This window comes from Neoarius graeffei, chromosome 6 (assembly GCF_027579695.1).
Source record: "Neoarius graeffei isolate fNeoGra1 chromosome 6, fNeoGra1.pri, whole genome shotgun sequence".
NCBI lineage: Eukaryota > Metazoa > Chordata > Actinopteri > Siluriformes > Ariidae > Neoarius > Neoarius graeffei.
In genome coordinates this window covers 23863374-23882075 of record NC_083574.1, presented here as the reverse complement: position 1 = coordinate 23882075, position 18702 = coordinate 23863374, and the positions used below count along the sequence as shown (strand labels likewise).

Genomic DNA, 18702 nt, shown 5'->3' with positions numbered 1-18702 from the left:
CCTGAAAACATTAAAAAAACAGAGTTATCCAATGAGATTTTTTTTTTTTTTTTGCTGTCTCTAGGCTGAGAAGAGTTGAGAGCTGGCTCACTCATTTTGGTGTGTCTGGCTTCATTGCTGGGACAGAAGGCCAGGGCAGTGTATGTTTATGTAGGAAGTGACAGATGAATAAACCAATCAGATTTTGATTTTGTGGGACCAAAAATTTATTGCCCTTGGCATGAGTTTAACCGTGAGTCAGCGCAGCAGTGAAGTAACCTTCCAGCTGATGTAGCATTCATCAGTAGTGTTAGCAAACACTAATAAAGCGGTCAAGCCAGTGCTATCAAGAGCAAGTAGCACAAGCTAACGACTGAGAAACTAAGATTTCTGTCTCCAGACTCCTCTTGCAAAATCCTTTGCCCCATTTGCTTTTTATGGTGTGTCTGGCTAAGTTTTGGCTGAGCTGAAGTCCCAGCTTTAATAATAACGGTTCGCCACTGCTAGCTGGGTTTCCATTGCAGTTTTATATACATTTTGACAAAACACAATTGTGAATGTGTTTCCATTGAGTGTTATGATTAAAGCTGGGTTTTCTCCTCTTACAATAGCTGTTTAGAGAGTGCTCTTTTTTACAGAAAGGTAGCATTTCCATTTGCTTTTCATGTCATGTGACTGAAATGCGAAAAATGTCTTTCCACCTCAGTTTTACAAAATATTGCTTTATTGAATCATCTGAAAAACCACTTCATGCAAGCATAAAAACGTTTTTAGTGATATTTGAGATCTTTTTTTTTTTTTAATTCACAGCTACTATCTCTGTAGCTAAACAATTTTGCAACTGGACAACGATGCAAATTCCAAAAAGACAATATATAAGTGTCTTTTTTGCCAAACTAGAGAACAAATAAATGTTCAGCAGTCCTCAGTCTTTTATCCTCTCCCTTATTATATTGAACACTCTTGCTCGCTATCTCTCTCTCATTTTGGTCTAAAATCATAACGTAATGATGACAATTTAAACTTACCAATAACCATGATTATTTTATTTATTTCAGAACTAGTTGCTCCTGCACTACGTGATGTCCGATAACGGAGAAGTGGAGGACAAGCCGCCTGCACCACCCATGAGGAACACTAGCACCATGATGGGCTCTGGTATCAAAGAGCCGAGCACAATGAACCACACCTCCAAACCACTGCCCCCCAATCCGGAGGACAAGAAGCGCAAGGACCGCTCCATTCGCTCCATCCTGACTGGAGGAGGAGATAAGAGTGAGTAAGAATGGAGGAATAGACTGAAATATCAATGGTTGATATAAGGAACTCTGCTAAAGGGCTTATTAAACAATTTGAGCTTTCTGGGTTGATGGAAAACACAAGTTTTCATTTTGGGTTTGTGAAATTATATATGCCTTTTTCATTTATAACCAATGTTTAAGGGCTTATTTTCTCAGCCCTTTCACAGCCTGAGAGTAGCGGGCTAATCCGTGCGAAATCATGAGCAGAGAATGTCTTGCATTTCAGCACGCCTGCTCTGTTAATTAGCTTCCTGATAGCAAATAGTTAACCTTACATAACCAGCCTGACCTCCACACAACACCCAGCACACAGCAGCTGGCTGCCCTGAGCAGAGGGAGAGTGAGCGATGACTGACTATGGATGTTGATGTTGAAATGAACAATACAATCAAAAATGACATGTTCTTCTTTTTTCCATCCCCCAAATGTAATCAATCAGCCAAGACATGTTTGGCGCTTGCGTCTTTCAGTTTTGCACTGGTTAATATCTCTCACAAATGAGGGAAACGTATAGCCTACAGGTTTAGCATCTTGCAAACTGCATCACACAGTCTCTTTAAAAGACAGCATTTGGCTCAGTGATGCAATTTATACATGATCTCGTTCATAAAGTAGCAATAAGGTCCGTATAAAACACCTGAAAATGCAAATCAGATTGGAGCTCATCTGAATATTTTGTGCCTTTTCTCTTTAAGTAATCATATGACTGACTGAATTTAAACATCCTATCATTCAGCACTGTTGCTGTTTTAATAATGGAATCCCAGCTCTGTTCCTGTAGTTTCTAGAGAGCAGATATTAGGATTTGCACATCGACTCAGTTTTACTCATCAAGCAATAAAACGAGGGTTATGTATATAACCGCGGTTCTATGAGTTTCGGATGACCGCCAGAGGCGGTGCTTTCAGCACATGGATATCCATCACACGAACGTGCAGGTCGAGTAATAGTAACAACAAAGTCACGTGTGACCTGGGTGACATCACCCCGTGACCCCGGCACAAAAGACCGGTGAACCCAGGAAGTGACCTCTTGGCAAATCTTCTCGTGTACACTCCGAGTGACTGCCAAGCTCTGGCGGTCATCCGAAACTCATAGAACCGTGGTTATATACATAACCCTCGTTCTATTTCGTTTCTCCTGACCGCCAGAGGCAGTGCTTTCAGCACATGGATGACTAATACCAACCAGGTCATGAGGAGTGCCTACCCGTACTCAGTGCTGCTGCGACGGGCCTGGAATGACGGCCGTCACCACAGGATTATGTGGGACGACATTAAGACGGTAAAACCTGGTGAAGGTGCAGCTGGACGCCCAGGAGGCTGCGCTGCATATGTCTGAAAGGGGTACGCCCTTCAGTGATGCCTATGAGGCCGCCACGCCCCGTGCAGAGTGCGCCCTGACAGCTGGAGGAATCGGGGAGCCACTGTGCCTGTAGGCATGTAATATGGCCTCGACTATCCACTTGGATAGCCCCTGTTTAGAGAGCGCCAGACCCCTCCTCGGCCCTGTGTGGCACAGAAACAGGGCGTTACTCCTACGGAAGCCCTCCGTACGGGACACGTACACCCTGAGGGCGCGAACTGGGCACAAAAGTTCCGACCTCTCACCATGGCCCGCCTCAAACGCCACAAGGCTAAGGGGCTGGTTGACGAAGGTGGCAGAGAGGATCTTCGGGAGAAAAGAGGGGTTAGGCCACAGAGTGACCCCACTGTCGCCGGAGTGGCACTGCAGGCACTCCCCACTGACTGACAGCGCGTGTAATTCCCCGACGCACCTCGTCGATGAAATGGCCAGAAGAAAAGCAGTCTTCAGGGAGAGCCATGAAATGTCTGCCGTGAGCAGGGGCTCAAACGGTGCGTCGCAGAGAGCCTGCAGCACCAAGTGAAGATCCCATGTGGGTACCCGGCTCCGTCGGGGGGGTCTCAACCGGAGAGCACCCTTCAAGAAACGTGCCACCAAGGGGTGGGACCCCACGGTCCTTCCCCCAACTCTGGCATGCTGAGCAGAGATGGCAGCTGCATAGACCTTGATGGTGGAAGGAGTAAGACCCTTATCAAACAGAGACTGGAGGAACAGTAGAATGGTCGGCAGGGGACAGCATGTAGGCTCCTCCCCCCGAGTCAAGCACCAGTTGGAGAAAAGCCTCCATCTGTTGGCGTAGAGGGCATTGGTGGAGGGTGCCCGAGAGCTTGCAATGGTGTTGACCACTGCCGGCTCACAAAGACCTAGCAGGGGGTCCGGCCCTTCAGCAGCCACACCCAGAGCTGCAGACGGGCTGGATCCGGGTGCCAGATCTGCCCTCCCAGCTGTGATGGCAGGTCCGTCCTCACTGGCAGGCACCAGGGGTCGCCGTTCAGAAGTTGCAACAACTTGGGAAACCACACTCGGCCCGGCCACCGAGGGGCGACAAGCAGCAGCCCGTGGTGGTCCGTCGCAACCCTGTGTAGGGTTGGCACGATCAGCGGCAGAGGGGAGAAGGCATACAGCAGTTGCCTCGGCCAAGCATACGCCAGCGCGTCCTGGCCCAGGGAGCTGGGGCCGTGGAGGCTGAACCACAGAGGGCAGTGTGTCGACTCCAGGCAGGCAAAGAGGTCCACCTCTACCCTGCCAAAACGTTCCCAGATGGCGAGAACCACCGCTAGGTTGAGTCTCCATTCCCCGGGATCGGGGTCCTGGCGGGACAGCAGATCTGCTGCCCTGTTGGCAGTGCCTGGCAGGTACATGGCACGCAGGCTCAAGAGATGTCGATGGGCCCACCGCAGAAGTTGGCCGGCTACTTCCAAGCACTGGAGGGACTTGGTGCCTCCCTGGTGGTTGATGTAGTACACTACGTTGTCCATCCGCACCAGAACGTGTCTGCCGGCCAGGCCTGGGAGGAAGTGCTGTAGGCCGAGGAACACAGCCCGTAGCACCGGGTGGAGGTGGAGACCGTTGAGCCACCTCTGAAGCGGACGCAAGTCCAGGAGCCCCAGCGGGACCAGAGAGGAGGCTGCCGTAAGCATGCCCAGCAGGCGCTGAAAGGTCTTCAGGGCGAGTGACCTGCCCCGTCCGAAGCGGCCAAGCAGCAGGCGGATGTTGTGGATCCTGGTCTGGGAGGGGGTTGCCATCAACGACCTCGAATCCAGGTGCCTGCCCAAGAAAATCGTCTCCTGGCTGGGCACCAGCGAGCTCTTCTTGTAATTCACCCTGAGCCCCAGCTCTGCGACATGTGAGAGCACAGTCGCGATGTTGGTGTGGGCCTGAGCTGCTGACCGTGAACAGACGAGCCAGTCATCCAGGTAAGGCAGGACACGCAAGCCCCGTGCCTGAAGTGGTGCCAATGCCGCTGCCACACACCTGGTGAACACACGGGGTGCCAGCGATATCCCAAAGGGCAGAACATTGAACTCGAAAGCCTGGCCCTTGAAGGCAAACCGCAGGAACTGCCTGTGGTGTAGCGCAATGGGGACATGGAAGTAGGCATCTTTCAGGTCGACGGTGCAAACCAGTCGCCCGCCTGGATGTGGTGTAAGACATCCACTGTACGCAGCATGCGGAATCTCATGGTCTTCAAGTGGGAGTTGAGGGACCTCAGGTCGAGGATCGGGCGGATACCGCCGTCCTTCTTCGGAACCAGAAATACCTGGAGTAGAACCCACCTTGCTGTCTCTGCCTGTCGACGGGAGAGATTGCTCCTTTCTCCAGGAGGGTGGCGATTTCCTGCCGGAGGACGAGGGACTTCCCCGGATGGCTCACGGTGGTGTGTTTGACCCCATGAAAACGCGGCGGTTGGCGGCAGAACTGGATGCGGTAACCTTGGGTGAGGGTCACCAGCACCCAGGGGTCTGGGGTCAACGCTCTCCAGCGTTGGAGCTGTTCGCTGGAAAAGCGGCTGACCGCCGGCGCGCTGATGTCAGCGCTGCCCAGACCGCCCCCATCGGTCACCAGGGGGTCGACGAGGAGCGGACTGGGTGTAGGGGGCGGCGCCGCGGGTCCGGGAGGTGGTGGGGCGACGAAAGTCATCAACCCGTCTGGTCTCCTGGCGGGTGCGTGGCCGAGACGGAGTCGGTGTGGGCCCCCTGAAGGACTGGGCAGCGTTGCCGTGGTGGTCGACCTGGCGGAGGCCAGCGAACTGCTGTCGCGCCTGGACGACCTGGGCACTCCGGTCCAGGGCTTGTTGAGCGGCCTCGCCAAACAGCTCCCCGGGGACAACAGGGAGAGAGCGCAGCACACGCCGGTCGGGCTCGGCCAGAGGGGACTGCGCCAGCCATATCTGCCGGCGGGCGAGGGTGAGATACGACATCAGCCAGCCCAGTTCCCGCGACGAGTAGGCAAAGGCCTGGAGAGCCGCGTCGCACAGCTCCCGTGATGCCGCGCTCATCCCCTCCAGCGTCTGGGCGAGGGCCAGCAGCAGGTGGGACATGGAATTGTCGATACGACCCATTCGTGCCGCCGTGTCGTATCCCCGCACGATGAGGTCGTCGGTCACACGGCATTGAGTGCGGGGGCATCGGGCGTCAGGCTGCAGAGCCTCGTTGGGCGAAAGGACGAGGGCAGCCACGGAGGGCTCAATGTTGGGCATCTGCTGGAAGCCGTAGGTGGGGGCGTCCTGCATTGCTGCCAGGGCCCTGCAGTCACTAGGGAGGTGGGAAAGGCGTCTGGGGTTCGCCCAACACCTCTGTAACTCCTCGATGTATGGGGCCGAGGGCAGAACAGACAACGAGGAAGGCTGTGTGGAGCCTCTGAAAAAAGCGCTCTGATGCTGGGCCACCGGGGGCGTGTCCAAACCCAGACGGGCCAATGCAGCCCTCAGTGTTGGCTGGATGGTATGAGCGTCCGCCTTCCGACGCTGCCACGGTGCCATGGCTGGTGGCCTGGGAGCCGGCCGGAGAGGTGGAGTCGTGACCGTCAGACCCACCGCAGTCAAAGCTCTCCGATGCCTGGATCGACAGCTCATCCAGGCCGCGTGCATCGACGGCCGGTGGCAGAAGCAGTGGTGATGGCGAACGGTCGGGCTGCCAGGGTGGCTGCGGGAACACTGCTGCCCTGTGGCAGAGGCTGGAGATTCGCCAGCAGGGCCTTCATCTCCTCCAGCTTGGCGGACATCACCTCCACCTTCCGAGCCAAATCGCCCGAGCGCTTCTTTTTCGCCTTGGAAGCGGAGACGCGTGGGGGAGCCCCACGGCGCTTGCTGGGCCCCGCTGCTGCAGCCGGCACCATGTCCTGTCCCCCCGAGGCCTGGGGGATGTCAGATGGAGGATCCATCCGAGCTGGCAGAAGGGAACTTAAAAAATAGGGCGAGAACACCCCAATAATTAGTAAGTAACACACAATAAGCAATCAGGCGGCAACGAAAAACGACCGGGCGAACACACCCGTGGTCGGGAAAAAAAATGGTGCGAGGGCCTAAGCGGGAGCACCCGGACCTCGCGAACCCCGAGCCTACTGCCGCGGGTTTAAAAGACAGCCGCAACTAAACAGTCACTCGCTAGCATGAGAAGACATCATACGCCGCTAAAACACACAAGACAGCCGGCCCGTGAACAGGCCGGAGGCAAGGTTACACAAAACAAGGCGGTCGATAATATTAACAAAGATAGGCGCCGTGCGCCACAGAACTGATAAACAGCGGCGAGAAACACCACTTTAATTTAAATGAATGAAAACCGCTTACCTGAACGAAACAAGCCGGCCTCCAGCGGCGAGGATACCGCCTCGGAGGGCTAATCAGCTAACTCCACCGAGCGAGAGCACTCAGCTTAACGGAGTAACAAACAATACGAATACAACACACACAAGACAGCTGGCCCGTGAGCAGGCCGGAGGCAAGGCTACACAAAACAAGGCGGTCGATAATATTAACAAGGATAGGCGCCGTGCGCCACAGAACTGATAAACAGCGGCGAGAAACACCGCTTTAATTTAAATGAATGAAAACCGCTTACCTGAATGAAACAAGCCGGCCTCCAGCGGCGAGGACACCACCTCGGAGGGCTAATCAGCTAACTCCACCGAGCGAGAGCACTCAGCTTAACGGAGTAACAAATCAATACAAATATAACGACAAGAGAAAAGGAATTGGTGGACTTAACGCAGTTTCTTGGAGGATGCGTAAGCACAGCCCCAACCCTACGGGTAACGAAACTAACACGGCGCTTTGTCCAAATTCCAATCCAACTCGCAACCTGCAAACGCGAGAAGATGCAAAGAGGTCACTTCCTGGGTTCACCGGTCTTTTGTGCCGGGGTCACGGGGTGACGTCACCCAGGTCACACATGACTTTGTTGTTACTATTACTCGACCTGCACGTTCGTGTGATGGATATCCATGTGCTGAAAGCACCGCCTCTGGCGGTCAGGAGAAACGAAATAGAACGAAAAGTAGTTTAAAAAATGTTTTCTGGCCATCATTATTACCTCCTCTGAGGAGGTTCTGTTTTCGGTTTTAGGTCTGTTTGTCTGCATGTAAGCAGGATTGCGCAAAGTTGACAGACCCAATTTCCATGAAACTTGGTGGAAGGGTGTAGCATGGGCCAAGGAAGAACCCATTAAATTTTGGAGCATGTCATGGGGTGGATCCATGAATTTAGTTTCTCTATTGCTAATGTTGAGAGAGATTGTCATGCTCCGCCCCGGACATCCACTCCGGAGATCTCCCATGCCAGCGCCAATCCGGATCCGGGACGAGAATTCCATCTCCCCTGAACTCACTTCCTGGTTTTCACTGCTGGATATTTAAACGCCGTTCTCAGACTCTGACTTCGCCAGAACGTCTCGTTTTGCTTCTCTAGCCATTTCTGTGCCTCATTGCATTTCATGGTTTTTCTCTCTTATTTTCCTAGTTCATGTTTTTTTGCTCTAGCGTTTTTGTCCTTACCTGTCTCGTGTTTTTGTCAAGTTTTTTGTCTCTTTTTACCTGGACTATTTTTGCCATTTGTGTTTTTGTCCTGTTTGTTTACCTTTTTGCCACGCCTTTTTTTCCCTGGATTAAATCACCTTATTTATTGGATTACTGTCTGTGTTCTGCTTTTGGATCCTTATCTCACCACACCTCCACCACCCCTAACAGAGATCGCATTTGGCCTCGGCGGAAGTCTGTGCTCAAAAATGCCATACATCTTAAACTCCAGTAGATGGCAGTAAAGTTCAATAGTGACACAACATAGCCAGTGTAGAAATATGATGACTCCTGTAGTGAATCCCTGAAGTGGGTGGAATACTGAAGCGTGGCAGGCGGGAAATGCTGTTTTGTTAAAAATAAAAGTACAGGCTTTTATTTTTAACGTTTTCTTTGCTTTTCAGTTTTTTCCACACACATACACACGTGCTTGAGTTAGGAGAGGTCCCCTCTTCATTCTCTCCCTCCTTTTCTAATCTTTGCAGTCACTGCAAAACACAGACACACCGTTAATTGGGAACCGGTGTACTGACTTTGCCACTCACCTGCCCTGGCCCCGCCCTCCATTCACAAACTGACACTCGGCCATGCCCCCGCTACCCCACTGCCTGACTCAGGCTGGGGAGCCATCCGGCCTGCAGCAGACTCACCCCCTACTATACACTCTATTAAGCTTCTAAACCCTGGCCAATCAGTCCCCCCAGAATCAGCGGGTGGGTGAGACTCCAGTTAACTGCCGCCTTTATACTATGCTTTTCTCCCCAAAATGGAATGTGGATGGACGCTAACTGATGATCGTGAACATCCCCGTGCACACACAACCTTCACCGTTTGTGCTCTCCCCAATGCTTTGCCTTTCACCAGGTTTTGGTGGATTAAGGTCTGATTACAGCCAGAATCCACCAATGTGTGATCCGTATCCCCTTGAACACTCACCGGTATATGATACGCTCCGGCCCGATTGAGGGCGGTCTCTGCCGCGTCGGGGATCCGGACCACAGTTCCCATCTCCATTGCAGAGCACTGGCCCTGGAGATGCCCAGGGTCCCGACAGCACCAGCATACCAGCCCAGGCTTCACCTTTGCACTGGCGAAAGGAGAGTCACTCACCTGGGGGGGGGACATAGCCATAGAAGGGGAAGACGGGAGGGAGACACCATGGGTGCGGCAGGCTGGCTGGGGGGGACCTGGCCCCCACCTCCGTGGTGGGGGAACGGGGCAGGGAAGAGGAGGGAGGGTGGGAATGAGAAGGAGGGAGAGAAGAGGCGGAATGTCCACCTGCCGCCGGAACCGCTGCCAAGTGATCCTTCACCAACTCGATGGCCTGATCCAGCGGCATTGGGCAGTGGCACTGGACCCACTCCGTCGTTCCTTCCGGAAGCCAGGCGATGAACTGTTCCAGTGTCACTAAGTCAATGATCCCCTTGATGTAGCAGTCTTCTACCCTGAGCCACCGCTGGCAGACATCCCGGAGTTGTTGGCTGAATGCAAACGGCCAGCCGGCCAACCGACTTCCTCCAGCGTCAGTGATGTTGCTCTGGAGAGCAGCCAAAATGCTGCAGGATGGCTCGCTTCAGGACAGCATAGATGAGCCAACAGTCGGAGGGGAGCTGTTGTGCGGCGAGCTGCGCTTCCCCAGTGAGCAGCGGTAGTCGACCTGCTGCACATTGCTCGACCGGCCACCCCCACGCTTCAGCTGCTTGCTCAAACAGGGCGATGAATGCCTCGGGCTCGTCATGTGGTCCCATCTTTGTCAGCGTGACGTGGGGTGAGTCTGCTGTGGTGGCGGTCGAGGACCCTGCTGATGTGAGCCAGGTGCTGGAACGCCTGGTGATCTTCCTGTTGGGCCAGCAGCAAGCCTTCAAAGCGTTGCTCCTGCTCCTTCCGGAGGGCGGTCAGTGTTTGGTGCTGGCTCTGTTGGGCAGCGGCGAGGGCATGTATTAGATTCTTAAGTGGGGAGGACTCCATGGGACAGTTCCCTTCAGTATCCCAGCTTTCGGCACCACCATAGTGAATCCCTGAAGTGGGTGGAATACTGAAGCGCAGCAGGCGGGAAATGCTTTTATTTTCAACATTTTCTTAGCTTTTCAGCTTTTTTACACACACACACCATACACACATACGTGCTAGGGTTGGGCGAAGTCCCCTCTCTTCGCTCTCTCTCTCTCCTTTTTTACTCTCTGCAGTCACTGCAAAACACACAAACACAACATTAATTGGGAACAGGCGTACTGACTTCGCCACTCACCTTCCCTGGCCCCGCCCTCCATTCACAAACCAACACTCGGCCACGCCCCCGCTACCACAACTCTATATCACAATCTACATTCGCGGGTAGCAGTTCACAGGTATTCTAATAGTTTTAGAAATGAATTCACACATGTACAGTGGTTGGGGGAGCAGATTTGCATATCATAAGATTTGACTATACTGTAGGTGGGTATGCAAGACATGAAGTGGTGGTCAGCTAAGCTCACTGTTCCCAAAGCGTTTCTATCACTGGGGCACCTTGCTAGTCGTTAAAATGCCTGATGCTTGCGTTGCGTTGGGCTGCTCGAATCAAACAAACTGTGAAACTGGTAAAAGTTTCTTCCGGGTTCCCCATGAAGTGATAAAGGGTGAAAAAGTAAAGGATTTTACCAAGAGACGATGAGAAAGGTGGCTCTTGAACCTTGCGCTGCGATGGAAGGGAGCCGAATCGAGGAACACCCAAGTTTGCAGTGATCACTTCGTGAGCAGGTTTGTAAATTCCTCTGATTTATTTCGTTTGGATTCACAAATCACTTTGCTCGCCATTTTCCGTTATTTCATGATGTTTTGAAGTTCAGGAGATGCTTTAGTCCTCAGATGTGTTTTTGTTTACTGTTTGATCATGGTCGCCATATTGTAAACTAACGTGTACGTTTTCACTTTATTAGGATGTCCAGGCAGTCTTTACAAGAACGATGATGTAGATTGGGTTCCTACACTGAACTAGAGAGATAAGTTAATCGAGGCGATCCATGTAAACACAAAAGCAGAGCTCCCAAATTAACATCATGAAACTGCTTCCCCGGCCATGCAGTTATAGTAAGCCGTGATAACTTCTCTGTCCTGTTTCACCAAGACCCATAAAGTTTTCCGTCGTGTGACGGATTTCCGTCAGCTGAACTCTCCCAAGGCCAAATGTGAGGTTAGTGCTGATCCGAGGAGAATTAAAATGACGGGTGGTTGGGTAGAGATTGGGTTATAACACTGATGTGTTGCAACACCATCAACTATCAGCAGGGTTTATTTAACTTTTTTGTTTTTGAGCCATGCTTTGTGTCGTTCATTTCCTATGTTTGATCATGTTTAAACGTTCGCAAAAACATGCGCTGTCAAAATTGGCAAAATACATTCCCATGTGCTTGGCGTGCTTGTGTCTGACCATTTCTGTTTTGTATTAAATTAAATCTTGCCAAAATGACTTAGTTCAAACCTGGACATATAGAAATAGAGCATGTTAAAAAAACGAAAAAATAAACCCCGGAAAGCCCGCTCCTCTGCTTCAGCCAGACTTGGAAGACCCGACGGTGCAATGCTTGCAGACTGTCAGAAGTAATTAGACCTAAATTTATAGCTAACAAATCAGCAGACGCCCCAACAATTATTTTCGTTAGGCCAATGTGTAAGGTATGTTAGAACCGTGCCTTATAGCCTACGTTATATCACAATTTAAAGGACGTTTGAGGAGTTGGAGGCTGCGAGCGCAATGATGTTCCGACATGCGCTAAACTTTATTCCCTTTAAATCATACACCAGCATTCAATGCCCCAAACAGTCAAAATGTCTAGAAGACTACGGTTAAATAATAATCATAGCCTACTAAGATAAATTACGTCAAAACATCTGTTTCTGGCCTATGAAATGATGGAGGAAAATGAGAACAAACGCAAAGTAGATAGCAGCCAACTTCACGCGATCTTTTAGGTAACTTAACACTCGTGTTGGCCACAATATTTCTCTTAATAAAATCTTGAATTGTTTTTGAAGTCGTATTCAACACAAAGTAAGGTCAAATTATAATTTTAATTTAAGTGAAGATCCAAACTTTTTTCAATATTGACGTCGAGCATAGAGGAGCATGTCATTCTGCTTTCGGTTTCGGCAGCATGGATGCGCTTTACAGATGTGTCTGCCATCGATAAAGGTGTAAAAAACAAGTGGAGGTGGGCTTGGCTGTACGAAATAGGTGAAAACGGAAAGCCATTTAGTTCATGGTGCAAAAAACTAAACATTCCAGGTGCTTGCATTTGTGTGGTTTGCCACAAAAAATAATATACGGAAGCAATGGAAAGAGAGTGCAATAAATTGAATATATTAATCCATTAATTAATTGATAATAAAGTTATCAGTTCTAAGTTAACCATTCTCAGAATTTCATTGAAATCTACCCATAACCCCCCCCGTAGAATTTCATCGAAATCCACCCATAACCCCAGGTAAATTTTCAGTCAAATATATATATATTTTTTTGCTTTAATCCATGTCTTTGTGAATGATTTACCTGGAAGAGAAGAGCAGTGAGAATTGAGAATCGAGCGGCTGTGGCTTGTTTACACCCGATACTAAAACTTGTAGCGTCCTAGCAACTATTGCAAAGATGCGTACAAAAAGTCTTACTTAGCTGGGCATAAACAATACAAAATTTATCTTGTACTGTCTTGATCCCCAGATCTTTAACCCAACCACATATATAAAAAGTTGTACTCCTCCATGCTCTTCCAGGTTTTCGTCGGTTTGTCTGTGTAGAACGATGTCTGCAGCACCAGGTAGTTTGAGATGTCAGGGAACTCAACGGATGGATAATTTTCCAACTCGCAGGAAAAATCCTTCTTTACTAGTGTGTAAAGAGCTATCCCTTCACAAAGAGCAACTTTCTGAATGTATCTTAACTGTGCAGTGGCCTCTAGACTCAAAAAATAGTTGGAGACTGTTTCACTAGCTCTTCACGTAACAGCAGCCAAATTGGTTTGTCTGACCACCACTTCATTCACTGGAAGTAAACTTGCAAGCAAAAGACAAATGACTGAATACAACCTATTGTCCTTGGTGGAGGTCTGTGCTCTGAGTGCCCTTCTAATTTAGACTATTTTCTATGAATCCAATGTGCAAAATAAATAATGACTGATTCTGGAACGGAGAGTGTACAGAGCAGAAGCTCTTTGTCTTAATGCATGAAGAATAAGATGTCTACAGCAGTGTCTGGGAGGTTTTTCTGCTATTTTCAAGTCCAGCTTCTGAAAACAAGTCTGGATTAGATACTTTGAGCAAGCCGATCTAATCTGCTGAGTGGGATTCGGTAAATCAGAAAGCATCCATTCACAAAGTACTGGTTATGACGGAATGCCATGTGCAGGGATTTTATTTCACATTTAAGGACAACAAAAATCATTGTAGGAGGATTTCCGTCAGAAGCGGGATTTAAAAAAAAAAGAAAATAAAAAGAATTAATGCACACCACTATACTTCATGCAAAATGATAATGTCCCATTTAAAGCAAAAAAAACAACAACAACTTTTTCTCAGTGTAGCCCTGTACAGTTTTGAATTTGCTTTATCTGGTCTGCCACCCCAGAAACAGAAAAACAGATCAGTATCACTTTATAACTTGAAAGGTTTGTTGTAATAAGATGTTTTTCACGTTTTAACAAGATATTTTCATGTTATTATGACATACAACCTTATCACATTAGAAGAAGAAGCTTTTCTTGTTATAACAAAATAGTTATAAATTGATTTATATTATTATTGGAGCATAAAACGTTTCTCATTATAACAAGTTGATATTTTTCAACCATAACGTGAAACTTGTGTTTGAATAAGGAAACAGTGTGTGGAGAATGGCTAAACTGAGGAACATGACTCTTTACACGATTTGATTAAGTTCTACTTCATGCTTGGATTGAGACATGGCAAGATTCTGATGTTATTGAGCATGATGGATGATATCTCCTTATAACATGAAATGTTTGATGTTATAAGATTATATGTCGTAAGAACATGAAACTATCGTGGTGTAACATGAAAAACATCTTATTATAAACTTTTCACATTATATCGTGATACTAATCAGTTTTCCTTTTTCTGGTGTGGCAGCAATATGCCTTTTTCTTTAGGCTTGAAATATTTTCAAAATAACAAAATGGCTGCTTTGTTTACTGTATCTTCTTCCCGTCTGCCTCAGAAATTGGTGCTTCTGGATTAAACTGGAGTGGGCATAACTGACCGGATGAGTTACTCTTATGCACAAGTCCAACCCCTGTGTCTTTTTAGAATGTTAACTGAGCTCACTGTCGCATGTCCCAGACCCTGTGAAATGTAACTGAATTGTCTTGGCCAGCCCTAAGGGTCCCATCTGCATCTCATCATTACTGAGGAGTGTGCTCCCATCACCCAATCAAGCATCCAGCCAGAGCAGGGTCATGATATATTTTACCATATTAACATGCCATTGTGTGTTATGCCTGATGTAAAGACTCTCGTTTCTGCGAGCCTACCACACAGATTTAATACTTGTCATTTTTAGGGCATACCTAACAATGTGTTTTCTTCCCCCCCCCCCGAGTTACATGTTGATCCTGGGATTGAGATGCTGGCCTCTTCTGCCCCTCGGACCTGCTTGATCCATCCTGGTGCCCTGTGTCTGGTCGGAGTTTTATCGCCCCACTCCTGTGAAGGACGGCCGCATGAGGACAGTTGAGGGTTATACCTGTTAAAACTGTTAATATTATAGTCAGGCTGTCTGTTGTTGCCCAAATGAGGATGGGTTCCCTTTTGAGTCTGGTTCCTCTCGAGGTTTCTTCCTCATGTCGTCTGAGGGAGTTTTTCCTTGCCACCGTCGCCACAGGCTTGCTCATTGGGGATAGATTAGGGATAAAATTAGCTCATGTTTTAAGTCGTTCAAATTCTGTAAAGCTGCTTTGCGACAATGTTTATTGTTAAAAGCGCTGTACAAATAAACTTGATTTGATTTGATTTGACAAATGACACAACAAATACAAATATGTCATTTTCATCCGATGCCATTTTAATGATCCCAAGCTGCTGTTGTATATATATTCTTTGAACTTTCTTTCTTCTGTGCGTTCCTCCTAAGCCAATAAGAAGAAGGAACGTCCAGAGATTTCTCTGCCATCAGACTTTGAGCACACCATCCACGTGGGTTTTGATGCCGTCACCGGAGAGTTCACTGTAAGTGCTCACATCATGTCATTGCATAGTTGCTTCATCTGCCTCCATAGGATTTTGGGTTTAATCACTTGGTTCAGTCTTTACTGTGCATCCTGTTTATATTTAAAAAAAAAAAAAGTTCTGCAGACCAAGCTGCATTGTTGTGCATCCTTAGATTGAGGTCAACACACTTCGGCTTTCAAATCGTCTTTCTCAGTTTCTGTTTGTCATTTACAGTATTAGTGTGACACATTCCTGTACATTCCTGTACATTTGTATTCCCAGTGTTGCAAAGTACATGACTAATAGGAAGTTAAATAAACCAAAACCTCAAAATTGAATCACTCAATTAATTCACTTACTGAGTCTGTCAGATGAATCATTTTCTGAATTGAAATCCACTTGAGCCAATCCCATGAACCACTCTGACGTCACAAGAGGTTACCTGAGTTTGTTGCAAAGGTGATGGGCTAAAGTAACCTGTAAAACTATACATGTAGTCACATTTCATAAACTTTTTGCCATGTTTTTGTTTCACATTAACCTCCATCTTATTTCATGAATGTAGATCAAAGCTTGAAAAGCGTTGTGGCATTTCTCAAAGATTTTACACACCACTTTTGGTTCCAGATGTTGGCTAAGCCTGTAACTGTAGGTATAAACTGTGACTTACACACACATACATTGGCTGATGTTTCATGTGGTGCAATTGTGAGCCTTTATAATCTCCCAGGGCGAAACTGAATCAGTGGAATCAGGGGTTTGATTCACTGATTCGAAAGAATTGACTCAGTAAATTAAGTAAACAGAGCTTCTCATCACTGTATAACTTAACACTCAGGAAGCACCGTGTTCTCGGTGTTCTTATTGGTTAATTTATCACACTCGTTTCTGCCTATACGCTTGCTCTAATTGGCTGCTGGTAGAAAGAGTGAGTGGGAAAGAGAACTGTGCTTGATTTTACATCAGCCATGGTACCCGATTCAAATTTTGGCTTCAGATTCAAGTTTACTATTTTTTGCCTTGACTCTGTGTATGCATTTTGGAAGTGATCTAAGATGACGTATGAAAGGGGATCAAGTCTGATTTAAAGATAAAATGCTGCTTTTCAGCATAGCCAAAGAGAGTTGAATGTTATATTTTCTTTCATTAAAACAAATGAAATTATAGTACAGGTGAAACTTTTGATCGCCCAGCTCTCCATTCCTCATACGAGACAAGCTGCATATTCGTGTGTGTGTGTGTGTGTGTGTAGGGTATGCCAGAGCAATGGGCTCGCTTGCTCCAGACATCAAACATCACTAAGCTGGAGCAGAAGAAGAACCCTCAGGCTGTCCTGGATGTACTCAAGTTCTATGACTCCAAAGAGACTGCCAACAGCCAGAAGTACATGAGCTTCACAGGTGAGAGTTTCATTGTGCGCAATGATCATGACAAACTCCCCCCCCCCCCCCCCCCCCCACACACACACACCCTGCAACTTTACAGAAAAGGTTCCCACTTTATTCCACTCTGTCCTCATATGGGGTTTCTTTTTCATCTTTTTCCCCCTCCTCAGATAAAAGCTCGGACAGTTACAGCTCCTCCAATGTTCCGGTAAGTCTTCAGGGACTGTTTTTGGTGATAGTCTCTGTCTGACTTGTACTTTTTCACATAAACAATAAAGTTAATGGTGTCTGCATTTAAATTCTTTAAACTCATAGGTATAAGCTCCCCAGAGAAAATGAGTCTTGTTTTTCATTTCATTCCTAATACTTCTCCCCATAATAACAGTGCGGCTCTTGTCAGGTTAACATTCCACGAGTGCCTCGAGATATTATTTTGCTATTTCAGGCACTGTTTCTGAAACAAGGGAGTGTCAGTGTTGTGTTCTGATTAGAAATGAAGCACAGGAGACCAAAAAAAATGACACCATCCACATTTACATTCATCCAGATGCACATTTGATTATTGCTATTGAACAATAAGGAACTGCTACAGTCAGAGCACATTTTGCAGTATTGCGCCACTATTCATTCATATTATATTAAACCAGTGCATTTAGTATGCTTGAATTGAATTATGGTACAGTATGCTTCTCCCCCCCACCCACCCAATTGGTGTGGCATGTGAAAACACGGAAAGAACTGATTCGAAATGCGGTGAGAAAGAAATTTCACCCTGAACCGAATGCACCCAACTACAGGAAGTGAAACATATGACATGATTCGAGTTGGTCAAACTATAGAGCTGTAGAGCTGCACAAATCTTTTCTGGATATATATATCTTCTTCTTTTGGCTGCTCCCGATTAGGGGTCGCCACAGCGGATCTTTCATCTCCATTGCTCCCTGTCTTCCACATCCTTCTCTACCACACCTGCCGCTTTCATGTCCTCTCTCTCACCACATTCATGTATCTCCTCTTTGGCCTTTCTCATTTTCGTGTGCCTGGCAGCTCCATCCTCAACATTCTCCTTGCAACATGCTCTGCATCTCTTCTCAGGATGTGCCCATACCATCTCAGTCTCATCTCTCTTAGCTTAATTCCCAAGCTCTCCACATGTGCTGTCCCTCTGATGTGCTCGTTCCTTATCCTGTCCAACCTTGTCACTCCCATCGCAAACCTTAACATCCTCAACTCCACCACCTCCAACTTTGCCTCCTGTCTCTTCGTTAAGGGTACGGTCTCCAATCCATACATCACAGCTGGTCTCACTACTGTCTTATACATCTTACCTTTCACTTTTGCTGGGACTTTCCTATCACAAATGGCTCCCGAAATCCTTCTCCAACTGCTCCACCCTGCCTGCACTCTCTTTCTCACCTCACTATCGCATCCCCCATTTTCCCGCACAGTTGACCCGAGGTACTTGAATTCACCAACTTTCTTTACGTCTGCTCCTTGCATCTTCACTACACTCTCATCCCCATTCTCATTGATGCACATGTATTCTGTTTTGCTACTGCTCATCTTCATTCTTCTTCGTTCCAATGCATACCTCCATCTCTCCAAACCCAGCTCAACCTCCTTTCTACTTTCACCACAGATCACAATATCATCTGCAAACATCATGTTCCATGATGTTTCCTCACTCTTTCCTCACTTCGTCCATCAAGCTGTCCATCACTGTGGCAAACAAAAAAGGACTCAAAGCAGATCCTTGATGGAGTCCCACCTTCACCTTGAACCATTCAGTTGTTCCAACTGCACACCTCACTGCTGTTTCACTGTTCTCATACATGTCTTGCACCACTCTAATATACTTGTCATTCACGCCACTCTTTCTCATACAATACCATAACTCATCTCTCGGCACTCTATCGTATGCCTTCTCCAAGTCTACAAGCACACATTGTAGCTTTCTCTGG

General features: G+C 47.8%; 1 protein-coding gene across 2 annotated transcripts in view; it reads left to right on the top strand.

Moving 5' to 3' along the window:
* Window positions 1-18702, top strand: part of pak1 (p21 protein (Cdc42/Rac)-activated kinase 1) — a 243751-nt gene that overhangs the window by 171028 nt on the left and 54021 nt on the right. For both annotated transcript variants that reach the window (XM_060923465.1, XM_060923466.1), the window contains exons 2-5: window positions 1038-1254; window positions 15280-15374; window positions 16609-16756; window positions 16912-16949. In XM_060923465.1, coding sequence (XP_060779448.1) covers window positions 1062-1254; window positions 15280-15374; window positions 16609-16756; window positions 16912-16949 — 474 coding nt within the window. In that variant the 5' untranslated portion in view covers window positions 1038-1061. The remainder of the gene's footprint in view (window positions 1-1037; window positions 1255-15279; window positions 15375-16608; window positions 16757-16911; window positions 16950-18702) is intronic.